Raw genomic sequence first — 16,456 nt, 5'->3', positions numbered from 1 at the left:
AGGAAGAGAGAAGGGCTCTTTTGTGGTGTAAATGGTTCTGTGCTCACCTGAACACAACTGATCATGACTGGCAAAGAAAAGCACACCACCAATTTAAGTGAAAGACGGATGTCCCCAATACTAGGGCTGCCATACGTCCAGATTTTCCCAGAAACTACCGGGATTTCAAAGGCAGAATTGACATACAGGGGAATTTTTGAAAGGTGGTGCTTTGTCCTGGATCTTAGGCAAATGCTTCCCAAATAAAAACTCTGTTACTAAAAGCAAACTTTCGGCTAAGCATTTAGGGATAAATACTATTTTGGTTAATTCAACTATATTCATTTGGTTTATAGTGACTTACTTGCCCATCAGTTCTTGCATTCATTACATGGGATATCACCGATGGAGCTGCTCGCTGGGAAATGTCACAAGTAGGGAGCAAACTAACAGAAGCGTTAACTGGTTCCTTAGAAAATGTGAAACACCGCCATGCTACAGCATTCTGTAATAAAGATGTTTTTTACATTTTAAAAGCAGAACATTGCTGCCATCCCCTAAATTACCCAGCATTTCAGGTTGTTGACTGTTGTCAGGATATGCTAAATAGAGCCCTGCTGTTTTGCCAACTGAATAACATTTTCAAGCAAGAGGTGGTACCACACGGGTTCTGGGAAAGCATTCCAAGCATATGGGGCACTGAGCAGAATAGATGCCTTTTAGAAGCCAGATTAGGGACGCGGGTGGCGCTGTGGATAAAACTTCAGTGCCTAGGGCTTGCCGATCACATGGTCGGCGGTTCGAATCCCCGGGGCGGAGTGAGCTCCTGTCTTTTGGTCCCAGTTCCTGCCCACCTAGCAGTTCGAAAGCACCCCTAAGTGCAAGTAGATAAATAGGGACCGCTTTATAGCGGGAAGGTAAACGGCGTTTCTGTGTGCTGCGCTGGTGCTGGCTCGCCAGAGCAGCTTCGTCACGCTAGCCACGTGACCCGGAAGTGTCTCCGGACAGCGCTGGCCCCTGGCCTCTTAAGTGAGATGGGCACACAACCCTAGAGTCGGACACGACTGGCCCGTACGGGCAGGGGTACCTTTACCTTTACCTAGAAGCCAGATTAAATAAACCTTTGACTGAAAGAAGAACTGCAGCTCAGTAACAGAGCACACATTTTGCATGCAAAAACTCCTAATTTCAGTCTCTGGAATCTCAAGGTAAAGCTGGGAAAAGACTCCTGTCGGTATCCCTGAATTGTTGCCACCACTATAGACAATACTAAATGGATCCTATGGACTTGATATATGGATGCTTCTAGTGTTCCAAGTTGAGCGAGCAAGAGATCTTTGAAAGAGCTAAAGGTAGTGGAACATGTCACAAATGCACTGAGCTACAAGTAGTGGATAATTAGAGGGGATGCAGCTGTGTAAGGCAGCAATGAGGAGTTTGTGCTGCATCCAGGAGTTGATAGGATCCCAATGTAAGAGTTTAGGGAGAGGTGCTATGCCGTCTAAGGGGCCATCAATTATTTTGTTAGCCAAGTTCTGGAAAGCTGGGGGTTGGGGGGAACTGCAAGCCAGAAAAGGAAAAAGGCTGCAGTAATGGTGGGTGGCAACTGGAGTTTACATTAAGGGGCAGAAAATAAGCGTTCTGTATTTAGCAAAGTTAGACAAGGGGTAGCAACATGACATGGAGATGAAGAGTAGAAAGAGGAATCCAAGAAAGTCAAGACTTTCCTTGGTCAAGAAGGTAAATAACTATGTTACAATATGTACATACACTTAGAAAGCCAGGAGGAAGGGAGGATGAATATAGTAGGGAACCAAAAATAGATAATTGAGGGTGCTGATCTGGGAGAAGTATTGGAAAAGTTTTCCTTGCCAGAAACATTGAATGAGCGATTGGTCAGGTAGGAAGTAAGTGACCTGGTCAACGGTTTCACAGGCAGAAGAGACAAGGGCAGAAGTGAATATTTCAACCTCTTTAATAAAACATTTGCAGTTGAAGTAGACCTCCAGAAATAGAGTGAGGATCTACTTCAGTGTTTCCCAACCACTGTTCCGCGGCACACTAGTGTGCCGCGAGATGTTGCCTGGTGTGCCGCGGGAAAAATTAAAAAATTCGAAAGATTTTTTTTTAAAAAAAAGTCAAATTTTCGATTGGGGCGCCGTCACTAGATGACCCCTGGGGTTCCCTCCCTCCCTCCCGCTCTGCGCCTCCCTCCTCCTCCGGGGAGGCCCTTCCTGGCTCTCGGCCAAGGCTTGGCGGCTGCCACTCACTCGCTCGCTCGCCCACCCGTCCCTCCATCCCTGCACCCGGCCTCTCCCCCTCCGTCCCCGGCGCGGGGGCTGCTGGGATCCGTAGTCCCCTCGCCCTTGGGCTCCGCGCCCGCGCGGGGTGCACAAACTACGTTTCCCAGCGTGGCCTGGCGGGCCGGGCGTTTTGTTTGAAGCGCTCTTCTCCCGGCCATGGAATGAGCGCAGCGGCGGCGGGCGGGTGGGCGGGCAGGGGCTCTTCCGCGCAGACCCCGCGCAGCCTGCCTGCGCCCCCGCAGAGATCGGGCAGCAGGATGGAGCCCGGGGATCCCCGCGGAGGCGGAGCGGCGGAGGCTGCCCCCCAGGTAGGGCTGCGTCGGGGGGGGGTTATTTTTGCAATGCTGCATCCGCGCCGGAGGGGACGCATCGGACCGCGGGGAGACCCCTTGGCGGGCGTGCAAGGCAATGCATGCGTGCAGGCGTTGCATGGAGTGCAGTGCAATGCAATGGCAACGCGGCGCCCTGCATGCATGCATGCAACTTCCACCGGCGCTCCGGACTTGGCAGGTGAGGGGGGTCCCCAGTGGGCGGCAGAGAGAGCCGGGAGGGCGAAGGGGAGCCGGGGGGGAGAAGCGCTGCTCCCCAAGCCGAGCCCGGGGGGAAACTTCGGCGTCGTTGCGCCAGGTGTTGGAAGCGGAGGCTGGCGGGGGCCCCTCACCTGCAAAACCTGGTCGCCTCTCATATATTTCGTGCACTGCATTCATTGCCCGCTTTCTCCTCCAAGGAGCTCCCGGGGGCGCGCGTGGTTCTCCCCGTGTTATCCTCGCAACAACAGCCCTGCGAGGTGGGTCAGGCGAGTGGCCCAAGGGAGCACCCAGGGATTGTCCTGGCCAGGTGGGGTGATTTGAACCCTGCTCTCTGCCCGGTCTTCGTCCTCATTTAGCCCCCACATGTGCATGACTGTGCATGACTGAGGTTTTCCCCCCTCGTCTTGGCTATGGTGTGAGTCTGTGCTGTTAATTAATGGGGTTCTGCCTTCGGAGAAGATGAGCCAGCCCTCAAGGAGGTGATTATGTAATTTGCTAGCAATTCATGTCCCTCCCGGCGTGACGCTGCGCGCTGACGTCACGGGGCTGTAATGGTGGTGTGCCTCGAGATTTTTTTCATGAAACAAGTGTGCCTTTGCCCAAAAAGGTTGGGAAACACTGATCTACTTTACTAAATCAATGGAAGTCAAAACTACATTGCAGTCAGCCTCACAACTGTATTGCCACGCAATAAGGTTCATCAGCTGCAATCCCTCTGCTTCAGCTTCTTAGAACATCTGCTTCTGACAGCTGTTGTGGGAATAGCATAATGAAATCCTGCTACACAACCAACATTCCCATTGTAGAGAAACACGTCAGGATGCAAAGAAAATATCTCAAGTGATATCAACACACTGCAACAAGGGTAATCCGTTACCATTGGCTCTCTGCTTATCTGGGAGTAAAACCAAGCTGCTGGTTACCCATACTGTGGAACCAATGTAGCAGTCACTTACAAGTTGTTGCTTCTCAAGAGATCACTATACAAGTTGCTATACTGGGAGGGGGTTGTTGGTTTGTGCATATTTTTGTTCTTGTTTTTGTAATGTATTTCGTGTTTTGTGTTGCAAACCATGGATAAAAGCTTGGATACAAGTTTAAATAAATGAATGAATACTTACTGCATAAATAACAAGTCTGACTGGGACTCTAGCACATGTCTTGTTTGTGAGTTTCAGTGGAAGAGCTTTCCAGCTGCCAGATGGCATATCACCAAAGTCAAGATGGTTTGTCGTTCCCGCTTCCACCTGATATTAGAAAAGGGGGGAGGGAAATAATACCTTTAAGAATTGAGGCACACAAAGTCACATTTATTTGTATGAAGAAGCAAACAGGTGTCACTAAAAGATAACTAGACAAGAGATTCTAGCTGTGCCCCCTCCTGGAGCAGCATTCTGACCACAACCTCTTACTGTTACTATTACAGATTAGCCAAAACGAAGAAACAAAAGTTTCACCAACATCTGACGTTATTAAAAATTACTCATTGTGTACATTGGGGTGGGGAAAACTTGGGCCTAGGTGCCAAATGTGGCCCCCACCTCTCTCTGTCTGGCCCTCAAGACTCTCCCCAAGTCACACCACCTCTTTGGCCCAACTTTATACCCTTCTTAAATATTTTTTCCCTGGCTAGAATGTGCTCTTGAATTCTGATAATGCCTCTTGCTTGCCTGGATGGAGAATATAAAGGAGTGTGTGTCTGTGGACAGAAACGTACCTACTGTACAGAGGTCCATCCATACTTCAGCCTCTGGAAGACTGCAGCCCTCAGGATGAACATGTACATCCTGATATATATGGGTAACTAACAAATTTTGGTAGATTTGGAGAGACCAAGTATCGTATAGTAAAATTATTGAAATTTTTTTTATAGTGTAGTGAATTATGAAGTTTCAAGACTCAGCATTGTCGTTTGGAATTCAGGAAACGATTTGTGGAATGATACAGCCGATAACATAGCAGTGGGGGGGCAGTTAGGGCCCCCCAGTTACAGAACACCATCGGCAGGGATGTTTATTTGGTGCAAACTTTATACTGTAGGTGACTGGTAAAAACATTTATTGAATCAGGCACTGAGTATTTACAACTCTACTGTGTTTTTATTTCCTGCTTATTTCTGTATTTTGTTTTTAATTTTTGGAAACAATTAAACCTTTTGGATATTGCATTGGCGCCCCACTTATGGATTGCCCTCCCTCAGGGAGTGTGCCTAGCATGGAATCTGTTGACAATCTGGAATCTAATTTGGTTAAGACTCCTGTTTTCCCAGGCGTCTTCAGGTTGCTGGCATTAGTTTCTGTATGCTGCTGTAATGAGCTGTGTTGGCTCTGTAAGAACTTATAAAATTATTTGTCTTCAGTTGATTTAAGGTACCTTTTTACCTGCTCTGTCTTTTTTAGATTGTTTGTACTTTGCTGTATTTGTATTTTATTATGAGATTGTAAGATGAAGGGCAAGATAAATGTACAAAATACATTAATAAAAGCGAGCTAGGATACCTTATAGCAAGTCAGACTATTAGCCCATCTAGCTCAGTACTGTTCACAATGACTGGCAATGGCACTCAGGGTTTCAGATAGGGATCTCCCCAGCCCTGCCTGGGCTACACCCCTTCCCTCACTATGTATTTATCAGAACCATGCATTACGCACTCCTCTGGATTTTTACCTCAATATCGGGAATCTCAGCAACTGCATTCACAATCACTCTAGCTGCTAAGGCCTGTGCCTGGACTATTGTATCTGCATCTGCAGTAAATGGCCAAGAGGCAATACTAAGCACACACTGAAAGACTCCTGCTTGACAGGGTAGAAACAGCATTTTTAGATCTTCTGTAGTACGAGGTCCTATGACAGTTTTGTTTTTAAACAGGAAGCACCTGTGCTTCAGAGGGTCCATCTGCAAAAAAAGAAGCACACACACAATCAGAGGTTCAGGACAAAGCAAGGCATTCTCAATAGAGAGGTGTAAAATAGACGTAAAGAATTAGGATGGCATTTAAAGGTCCTGCGTTGACCATATCCAAATCCTTTCTACTGCTGTGCTGCCCCCTTCCCCATGGTACATTGGTGAATACTTTTGAAATGGAACATAGATGTGAAAGTTTCATCACAATGACTTTTGTGTTTGATAAACAGGGATTGCTATCAATAGGAGGAAGAGTGTTGAAGTCCATCATAGTTTATGGTCGAATGATATTAAAAAGTACAGAGCTTCAACCAAATTTCAAGTTAATAATTTTCTAGCCCTTTTGTAGGGGGGCTGGCAAGCAGGCCACCATCTCTAGTTTAAAACACGGTTTACTTCACTAGAGAAAAAAAGTAAAATATTAAAAGATGCATAATACATAGCAAGATTAGGTACATACCTTTTCGCCATCAAGCATAATACTAAGAAGGCCGATGCTGACCTGTAGCCACCGTTCAGATGGGTTAAGAATACTAAGGACTGTGTGTGATGTCAGCCCTACACAACAAGCATTAGGGAATGTTACTTCTTCGGGGACTTTTACACGTTCTAGGAAAGAGAAAACCACCAATAAATTGTTTCAACTGCAAATTTTGGACAACATAAAACAGGGCTAAAATGTATTTTATCCAACTGTTGGATAAAATGGATTTTATGCAACAGCCTGCAGGCAGAGTTCTACTCATGCAACAGGATTTCTCCCTTCAAATCTGCTCTGGAGGGCTCATCAACCTTTTGGAGCAGACAAAGGGAGCAGGAGAAAAAAATTGTTCACTGGCTGCTTTACATATAATGAACAAATAAAGATGGCAAATGATGCTCATTTAAAATTAAATATATAAAAGAATGACCAAGAGTCCAAGTAAATGTCGTCTTGACCACAAAAGGCATTAGGTAAGGTTGCTGGAAGAAAAACAAATAACTTACCAAGTCCAAATGGAACAGATTCCTCCAGCTGTCTTGGTCCACCAGCATCAGTTACTTGTACTGTATGTGGAGTGTTACTAAAGACATTCTGGCTGGATATGAAGTTGCACTGTGGAGCTGCACCCAACATTCCAGATCCAACTTCTGAACCTGGTGTCATTCCAGCAGTGAGTGAGCTTGGAACATGACCCACGGGGATGGTAGAATAAATCAGTCCTGGTGGAACACCAAAAACTGGAGGACATCCAACTTGATACTGAGGCAGAGCCATATTTGATTGAGATGGCAAGCTTCTCAGATATTGTTGGGCAAATGGTGTTGTTCTAAGGGAACACCCTGTTAGCAGTGTTGGAACTTGAGAAGATATGGCTGGAATTTCTGAAGCAGGAACATGTGATTTAAAGTTTGCTCTATTTTGACTTAATGAAATACAGTCACCTAAACCGTCAAGAGCAAGGACATCTTTTTGAGAGTCTAAGCCTGGTCCATGTGCTGTGGTTGCACACCCACGCTCTGTTACTGGTACTTCAACATTTCCCAGTTCATTACTATTTGAACATTTCTGTGCAGATTGATCTTTGCTCTTTGATGGTTGCTCTCCAGTTGATTTCTGGTGCTCTGGTAGGCTGGAAGCATCTGCAGATTTGTTTATTTCTTGCTTCTTATTATGGTTTCTCACACTAGTGCTTGCACTGCTTAGTGATGGATGTTTGTTATTTTGCAAATCAATGCTTTTTTTAGTTTCTTCTTCCAATGCTGAAGTTGGGCTGGTCCAAACTATTGTTGTGCCCCAGCCACTAGCACGATTATTCTGAATAGAAGATATTAGAATTTTGATTAGCATTTATAATTTGTAATAATCTTATGATTAGTACATATTAAAAGCCTCTACACACAGAAAGTGAGCCTATTATACTTGCCTACCAAGAAGACAAAACACCACAATTAATTCATAAAATAAATTAACAGTTTAGATTATCCTTCTTCAATGGAAAAAAACAAGGCTTTTAAATGCAGAAACAATACTTACTGGCCCTGTTCGCATGTTATACTAAACCAAAGTTAGAAACAAACTATGGCTCACTGTGAATGAACATCATGCTCCTCAAATTGCACCTACTCTGCTCCTCCATTTCCCGAGCTGGAGGTAAAACCACAGTGAAAGCTTAGCATGGTGTGCAAGGCTCAACGTGTGGTTTCTCTCCAGGCAGGTACAGTTTGAGCAGCATTCATCAGCACACCATAGCATAGGGCTTAACATGATGTGTGAAACAGGTGACTATGTTAAATAAATTCATAATAGCTAATTTTTAAAAAGCCACACAACCCTGGTACAAGGTGAGCATTTACTGCAAACTTTTCATATAAAGTCAGCAATCTTATGATGCTTCCAGGTGGCTGCTTCCCCAGGAATGAAGCAAAAGTAATTCTTAAGAAGTATCAAGGTGTATTAAGTGAGCAAGTATGTATGTGCAACTAAAGGTTAGGTGCAATATTTGCCATGTCACCAGTACTAGCCCTGCTGGTACAGCATAGTAGTTGGCATGAGGCAAAGCAAGGATGGGAAACATTTTTGGCCCAGCAGAGCAGATCTTTATCTTCTTCCACTCCCCACAGGTCAACTTTGATAGGTGGGACCACCTACCTGTCACTCACCTGATGTCATAATGATGTCAGGTGACTAGCAGGTGGCTTGTCCCACCCACCTGCCAAATTGGTCCATGGACATGGGAAATACAGCCCAAGCAGGACGGAACTCCTTGTGTATCAGTGTTCAACCCTACTTTCTAAAGGTTTGGGGTGTGCTAGACAATTCCCTGTGGCAACTTGCTGGCATGCCTAAATTAGGATTATAGCTAATGTGTGGAGGATCAATCCTGCTTCCTCCATCCTTGTCTAAGCCTGCCCCACACCTGACACCACAGACTATGCCAGTTATGGGGCAGATGGGCATACCTTTGGGAAAAACATTCTGGCATGCCACATGGGGAGGCCTGGCAGGTCAAGTTTGGTCCACAGGCGAGAGGTTCTCCTCTCCTGTGGTACTGCACAAATGAGTTTTCACAGCCCACTGTGTTATTAATTCATGTTCGCAAGTGTCCTAAGAATATTTGCTATGATTTTGCCATTTTGTTTTTCATATCACTGATCTGAATTCCAGAGCAGCAGGTTCATGAACATGGTAAGTTTACAATGTGGCAGTGGGGGAGGTTAACTCTACCACTTACAGTGCATTTTGACCAGAACATTAAATTAGTTCTCCTTACTCATCCAATCCCTTGTATGTATGTTCCACTGTACTTAAGGGGACAAGAAACATTAGCGAAAGAGCACCTCAGGATAAGAGCAGTTTCAGCTTAAGAACGGACCTTAACAAATTAAGTTCATAACCAGAGGTACCACTGTACAGAGTAAGTCAGAGTCCTGGCTAAAGTGTAACAATGTCAGCTTGGGTAATACAAGTCAAAATCTAGTACACCATCCACTATACTACACTGATCCTTGACTAATATTTTATACTTCTGGGAAGGTAGTTCTTCATAAATGTACCTAAGATCATACTACAACTTGAAACTTGGCATATAAAAATATTTTGCATCTAACAAGCTACTTACCTGACATCTCTCTGGACTAGACAGAGTTAAATTCTGAAGGGTTTTTTCAGTGGCAGAGACAAAGGTCAATCGTCCCAAGCTATGATCAGTATACAGCACCTGAGGTAAGCTATCATTGCAAGATGATTCCTTAGAATTTGATGTTGTAGCAGGACAGTCAGCATCAGCTCTAAAACACAAAGAATGCTGACTTTTAAAAAAATGTACCCACATACAAACTGCCTACATAACCATTTAATAATATCCGGCTTTTCATTTCGTGAGTAGTGTGATTTGCCCCTCATCTGTTTCCACGGTAAGAGTAGTGGTTGCCACCAGACCAGCACTGTGTTTCCAATGTTCCACCTCCCACCTTCTGGTCTTAGTGTGACCTAGCAGACCCATGGTTGCTACCAGCTTAGTGCTACTAGCCTTTAAAGGAGGCCATATCTGAGCCAATCCTTTAAAAAGTGTTTCTAGATCTCAGTTGCATGAAGCAAAATGACATAGTAACTGCTAAAACTACATGATCTAGTAAGAGGCTAGATGCAGCTTTTGAGTTTGCTTTTGCTCATTTCACTCCACAGGCCAGTAATAGACACAGTATAGACCCTGACACAGCCTTGGTTTAATAATCAAGTGATTGAACACTCATGCTTTTTCACCTTTATTATCCAATTGCTCTGCCTCCCCACTCTATCACCTTAGCTGCCCTTCAGTGTCATGTTTGACCATAATCTCAAAAAACATAGTTTGGGGGTAGCCTCCTGATGCTGGTAAGACTAACGTTCCCATCATCCATGACACTGGTTAGTGCTGGCTTAAGCTAATGGAAATGTAGTCTCAAAACATCTGGAGGGCACCATGTTGGCTACCTGTTCAACAGTCAGTGAACTTGGATTTAGGAGCACCATGGTTAATTTGTTTATGTAGCATGAGGCTTGCATGAGGCTTGCCTTTCATTTTTCCTGCATCACCACAGTATTTCATAAACAAATGTATACCGCTAAATAAAAATAAGCAGTTTACATAAATAATGGAATATTGATAATAACAAAATCCCTAAAAGTGAAGAGAAACAATAACACAAAGTGATGCACCACAGGTAACCGTGAGCAGCATACTAAACAGATAATTAAAAATTAAGACCCAGCGCGTCTTCCCCGCTGTCCCCGGACCTCTTTTGAAGCAAGGGGCGGCGGGGAGAAGATCGCTTCTCCCCGTTGCCAGCCCTGCAATCTCCGGGGACAGAGAAAGAGGGGACAGAGGGGAAGGTGCGCGCCTCCCCCTCTCTCCCCGGACCCCTTTTGAACCAAGGGGCGGCAACGGGGAGAAGCGATTCTCCCCACTGCCCCTTCCCTTGCTTTAAAACAGGTCCGGGGAGAGAGGGGAAGGCGCGCCGGAGATTGCGGGGCAGGCAACGGGGAGAAGCAATCTTCTCCCCGCCGCCCCTTGCTTTAAACAGGTCCGGGGACAGAGGGGAAGGCACGTGGCGCTTCCCCTCTGTCCCCGGACGGTCTCCATAGGAACGCATTGATTGATTTTCAATGCATTCCTATGGGAAACCGTGCTTCGCAAGACGAAAAACTCGCAAGAAGAAAAAACTTGCGGAACGAATTAATTTTGTCTTGTGAGGCACCACTGTACTTGAGCAAGTCACATAATTTATAACAATAAATTAATGATGCTGGCTCTTTGATTTGACACTGAATACTGCAATATTGTTCACTTGGCAAGAATGCTTAGCAGCAGCAGTGTCCTCATTTCTAGTTCACACTTAAATATGTAAAATTGACTGCCATTTTATATTATGACAACTGTCTTGAAGAGGTTTATATTGATTGAAGAGTGTTTAAAAATTAGGGCCTCATGTACAGAGGTCAAAAGTAATATTTGCCAATGATTAGTTAATGTGCATATTCAACTGAGAGATTATCTCTCAAAGACAGAGAGCATGCTTTGCACAAAGGAAATCCCAGGAATCTCATTTTAAAAAGGGCTGTCAGGTGAAGGGGAAGACCGACTGTGACCTGAGAGAGCTGTGCCAGTACAGTAGGCAACAGTGGATTGTATGGCTCAGACCATGCAATCTAACCATCTAACCGTATTCAACTACTAACTCCCACCCACATTTGGGCTTTTCATGTTCCCACACAATAGTTACCCTAAAAGAGCAGTTCCAGAAGCTTCATTTGGAGATGAATGAATAAGTGGAGACGTTGAAGGTCTGAAACTGTATTGTTCATCATCTGAAATCTGTATACAAGGCATAGGAGTTGTAGGTGTCTGTTCCGTTGCTACAACAGCATTACCTGAATATTTTAAAAAGGAGATGTTGAAATTAATCCTCCTAGCCATGGAAAGAATGACTTCAGATTATCAGTGACTATCCACCTCAGGAGGCAGTACTTCTCAACAGAAATTTGCAATGCCTACGTTTAGGGATTTCATATTTAGCTATGAAATACCTAGACATAAAAATGGTAAAACAGTGAAGTATATGATAGAAGGATATCCTTGAGATGTAGCATTCTGACTGTGCACAGCCCCACCTTTTTACTATACATAAAATGCAGGTGTCAGCCCAGATGCCAACCTCTTAATGATCAGAAAGAACTACTGCAGTTTACATCCCATGTTTGTCATATTTAGCAACTGTGCTCAAATTCTTCAGATGGGCAGTTCTTCAACAGTGAAGCGGTTGCTGAAGCTTGCCTCCTTTCAAGAGCCAGTAGAAAGGGCAGAATGTATAATAAATAATAAATTATTATTAATAATAGATTATTTATTTAGAATAAATAATAAATTATTATTATTAGTCCTGTTTAGGAAAGTTTTTAATATTTAATGCTGTATTGCTTTTAACACTCGATTGGCGGCAGCCGCCCAGAGTGGTTGGGGAGACCCAGCCAGATGGGCGGGGTATAAATAATAAATTATTATTATTATTATATAAATTATAGAATGGGGCAACCAAAATCACTTGGATTCTTTCCAGGCATTGCTTTCAAAACAATGGCAAACGGGAGAAATACATAGCAGAGGTGTCTTGGCTTCTAACAAACCAAGTTGTGGCCAACTCAAAATCTGTCCCCTTTGTCTGAAACAATCACTTCCTTATCCCAGGGGAAATTGGTAGAGTTTTCTGGCCATGCCTGAAATACCCTTACGTGATTCTGGACAACTCAATTCAATGAATCTGTCAAAAACTGCAGGAAATGAGAATGTTTATAAATGGAAGGTCTAGCCCTGAAGCTAGTCACACTAATACCCTTCTGCTTAGACTTAGTTATCAAAAGAACATGTTTTTAACCACAATACTTAGAGAGTCTTACTCAGAGGGACAAAATATTCTGTGTGAATCAATCCATGGCTGCTTGAAAACAGCTATGCACCAAAGGCTACCATGGCCACTTTACTGCATGGCCACTATTAGAATGATGCTCCATGAGTTATGAGAACTAGGTGAAAAGAATAAAGTCATACAGAATACCCATGAGGCTAGTACTCCCAAGTAATAAGGGCCAGTGAACATTTGGGTGAGATTTCTGCAGAGCTTGAAAATGTTAGAGAGCGACTCAGTAAGACACCTGTATTTTGCCACATTTTAGTCCAGATTGAAATTGCTTCTGCTGAAAATCACATGCAAACAGTACAATAAATTGGGAAAAAATTATGGTTTCAAATATTGCTATCAAGAAATGTAAGAGTTGATGGGGAGAAGTGTGCTCCTTTTGTCCTTTACAATTACATTTAAATACAGGGGGTATAGATCTTAACAAAATTTTTGGGCAAGCCAACATAATGTTGAACTAGGTCCTGGTCTGTTAGAATAAGTGAGATCATTTCAGAAATCCAAGTAATGCCAGCTGGGTGCACTTAGTACCTGGTTACAGGCCTAGAAAAAGGACAAGTAACCTAGATTCCTGCCAACAATTTGGAGACATAATACCTCTTCTTGCCTTGTTCTGAAGACTACGGTTCTCTGCCCAGAAGCCCAAAACCAAGCCCACCTAACTAAACTAAAACTAAGGAAGAAATGTTCTGTAAAAGCAACCATGCCTCAGAGGAAAGCAGCTCTCCTTCAATGGAGGCCAAGAAACAGCCTCCAGAAGTAGATGAGAGCAGTTATCAAGCACAGGAATGAAGAATAAACTTCATAAACCTATAAATAACAAACTATTTCAGCTTACTTTCAAAGCAGGCTTCGGCAGAAATCAATATACCTATGCTCTACTCACCAACATTTTTCTGGTTATCAGCAGATATATTTTCAAAAGCTATACGTTTTTCATTGTTGCAGGCAGCATTCTCTTCCATTATCTTTTCATCTTGTTTCTCTTGGTATTTAATATTGGATATAGTTTTTTCCTTATTAGGGTGCACAGGAAGAGGGGAAAGCAATATTGGAACAGATTTTAAACTGAGGGACAGAGTGTTCTTGCTGGTTCTTCCTTCTGATTCAGAGTAAGCTGGATAAAGAAAAAAAGTGTTCACAATCCAATTATACATTTTTGACTTTACACCAGAGATGCAGGGTTTTCCACTCTTATAAATGCATTGCAAACTTCCGCCCACACAGACCAATGGAAATTACTTATGATCTTGGCAGACCACATAATTATTTTTCTGCCTATTGTAGCATTTACAACACACTTGATAGAAGCTGTATGAATGTTAATTGTATTCTTATTGCATCTTTAATTGCTTATATTGAATTTAATGTACCATAATTTGCATCCCATAGCATTCAAACCGTAATGCAACATAAAACAATGTGATATGTGTGAATGCAGACACACTGTAGACCACCTGAATGCAGCTCACAGACCAGAGTTTGGGAACCTTGTTGCATACAAAAGAAATAATTTAGATAAACATATATGGGCATCAAAAGCTGATATGTGAGCTTTCTGGCTGCACATGCAGTACCTTCATGCAAGCCAGCAAACAAGCAAACAAACAAACAAACAAACAAACCACAAACTCTTCCATTAATTAGAGTTTGCATTTCATCTAAACTGGAAAATTATGGTTAGCAGCTTTTAAACACACCAGGGTATTATGGCATGGCTGGAAGTTGGATTTGTATCCTGATTTGTTCTGAAACTATTAAGCACAGCTGCCCAACGCAAACAAAAATAAGAAACCACACTGCAGATTTCCTGGATTGTTTGCAGGCCCACGTGAAGAGCGGTGCAAAGGGTTATGTGTGTGGTCAAAAGATCTATTCCACTGCAAAAGAGCATTTCTCTCATTACAAGCCATACTGTCCCAAAGTTTTCATTAAGCTGCATTGAAATAATTGCCATTTTGTGAATGTCAGTTGTAAATGTTCTTTTTAAAATTGCACAGCTACCAAACAGTTTAGAAGACATGTTAAAGACTTACTGGGAAGTGTTTTTCCACTATCCTCCAAAGATATGGTAGTAGTTTCTGGTGGTCTCTTTTCTGAATCTGGTAGAGAAGAAGTCAGGTTTTTTGGAAGAAAGTCTTCATCTATGTTAGATGCTGCTTTTAAACATTCCATTTCCTTTTTCTCAAAACTTGTATTACAAGATGAGTCTCTGTAACTGTTTTCCTCATGTATTATGCTTAGATTAAGCTTCTCTTCTCCATTCCTGATAGACAAATTACTTTTGGACAAGTCTCTTGGAGAAGGCATTTCAGATTCCTGTTTGTACAAAACTGTAAGCAAGTCCCTGGCAGTTGCTTCATCTTTAATCATGCTTTCGGGTTCACCGTCATTCTCAACTTCATTGGTTTTTCTGAGATATTTCTCTATGTCAAATGTGCTATTTTCTACATTGTTGACATATGACTGACTTGTGGCAGAAAAGTCTGTCGGTTTGACACCTCCAGGGATGCTTGTTATTTCTCTATTTTTATTTGAGGCTTTCGTCATCAAAGCAGCGAGTTGTGCTGGATCAGTACTAACAGAAGCATTTGCAATAGCAGATGCAATTGTGCTTATACTTAATATAGATGGCTCAAGCTGCTTACATTCAACTTTTCGGTCTTCGCATTTCTCCTAGAAGTTGGAAAAGAAGTTGACATTTTTAACATCCTGTAGCAAAGCTGAACTCATGTGTCATAATGGTTATATTGCCTCCAATATCAGAGGCAGTATAGTTCTGAATACCAGTTATTGAGCATTTTAAACAGGAACTGCATCATCGCCCGTCCTGCTTGTGGGCTTCCCATTGTCATTTTGGCTGGCTACTGAGAATAGAATGTGGGACTAGACAGACCTTTGGTCTGATCCAGCAGTAGTTCTGCCACTCAGACAATTTATTCAGAAAAACTGAACAAGTTTTCCACTCATGAGACAGTATGTTTTAACTTCCAGCTTCAGGTTTAACTGTACCATATTTTTCCATGTATAAGACAATGCTTTTTGCTAAAAAAAAAAAGACAAAAAATTGGGTGTCGTCTTATACACGGATAGTGAATATAGAGGGGGGACATATGATTAATGGCAGCAGCAAGCAGGAGATTGGCAGCAGCGATTGGGCAAGTGATTGGTGGCTGTAGCAAGGCCTGCTGGCGATTGACTGCGGCTGCAGCAAAGTGGGCAGGCAACTGGCACTGTGGCGAGGCAGGCAGGTGACTGGCGGCTGCGGCAAATAAGTGGGTGGGCTGTTGGTGGCAGCAAGCGGGCAGACAATTGGTGGCTGGGGCGGGGTGTGTGATCAGCAATGGCTGTAGCAAGCAATCAGCAGTGGCAGGCAGGCGAGTGAGCGATTGGTGGAAGTGACCTCCCCCGCCCCCCAAAGCTAAACAAATTAATTTCTTAATTTTGGGTTAAAAAAAAATAGGGGTCGTCTTATACACGGGAACATCTTATACATGGAAAAATACGGTATGTTAGACACACTGAAATATTTGTTTCAGGATTCTTATAAGAAATGAAATACTTTTAAACAGATATCTATTTTGATTTTGATATCTAAATACTTACCCTTCCTCTCTCTGTGTCTTTTGCACTCACTTCACAAAGGGTAAATGTAGCAGATGCAATGTGGGAGTCTTCCTTAATGCTTTCTTCTACATCCCCTAAGACAAGAAAAGTTAGCTTGTGTTCACTAGAATACTGTTTACAATAAGCCAATGAAAGAAATGTATATTGCAAAGGTTAATGTTGCACCTAGCCATA

General features: G+C 43.2%; 1 protein-coding gene across 8 annotated transcripts in view; it reads right to left on the bottom strand.

The window, feature by feature from the left end:
• CEP192 (centrosomal protein 192) overlaps positions 1 to 16,456 on the bottom strand; it is a 49,425-nt gene that overhangs the window by 19,855 nt on the left and 13,114 nt on the right. For 6 of the 8 annotated variants that reach the window (XM_083518107.1, XM_083518106.1, XM_083518112.1 and 3 more), the window contains 10 exons: positions 16,262 to 16,356; positions 14,692 to 15,331; positions 13,542 to 13,772; positions 11,465 to 11,612; positions 9,322 to 9,490; positions 6,707 to 7,517; positions 6,180 to 6,328; positions 5,480 to 5,710; positions 3,934 to 4,059; positions 344 to 484 (listed from right to left, as the gene is read on the bottom strand). In XM_083518107.1, coding sequence (XP_083374233.1) covers positions 344 to 484; positions 3,934 to 4,059; positions 5,480 to 5,710; positions 6,180 to 6,328; positions 6,707 to 7,517; positions 9,322 to 9,490; positions 11,465 to 11,612; positions 13,542 to 13,772; positions 14,692 to 15,331; positions 16,262 to 16,356 — 2,741 coding nt within the window. The remainder of the gene's footprint in view (positions 1 to 343; positions 485 to 3,933; positions 4,060 to 5,479; positions 5,711 to 6,179; positions 6,329 to 6,706; positions 7,518 to 9,321; positions 9,491 to 11,464; positions 11,613 to 13,541; positions 13,773 to 14,691; positions 15,332 to 16,261; positions 16,357 to 16,456) is intronic. The other 2 variants (XM_083518110.1, XM_083518111.1) reach the window with 1 other exon arrangement.

This window comes from Podarcis liolepis (assembly GCF_965112155.1).
Source record: "Podarcis liolepis genome assembly, chromosome: 8".
In the NCBI taxonomy this organism is placed as follows: domain Eukaryota; kingdom Metazoa; phylum Chordata; class Lepidosauria; order Squamata; family Lacertidae; genus Podarcis; species Podarcis liolepis.
This window is presented reverse-complemented; position numbering and strand designations above follow the sequence as displayed.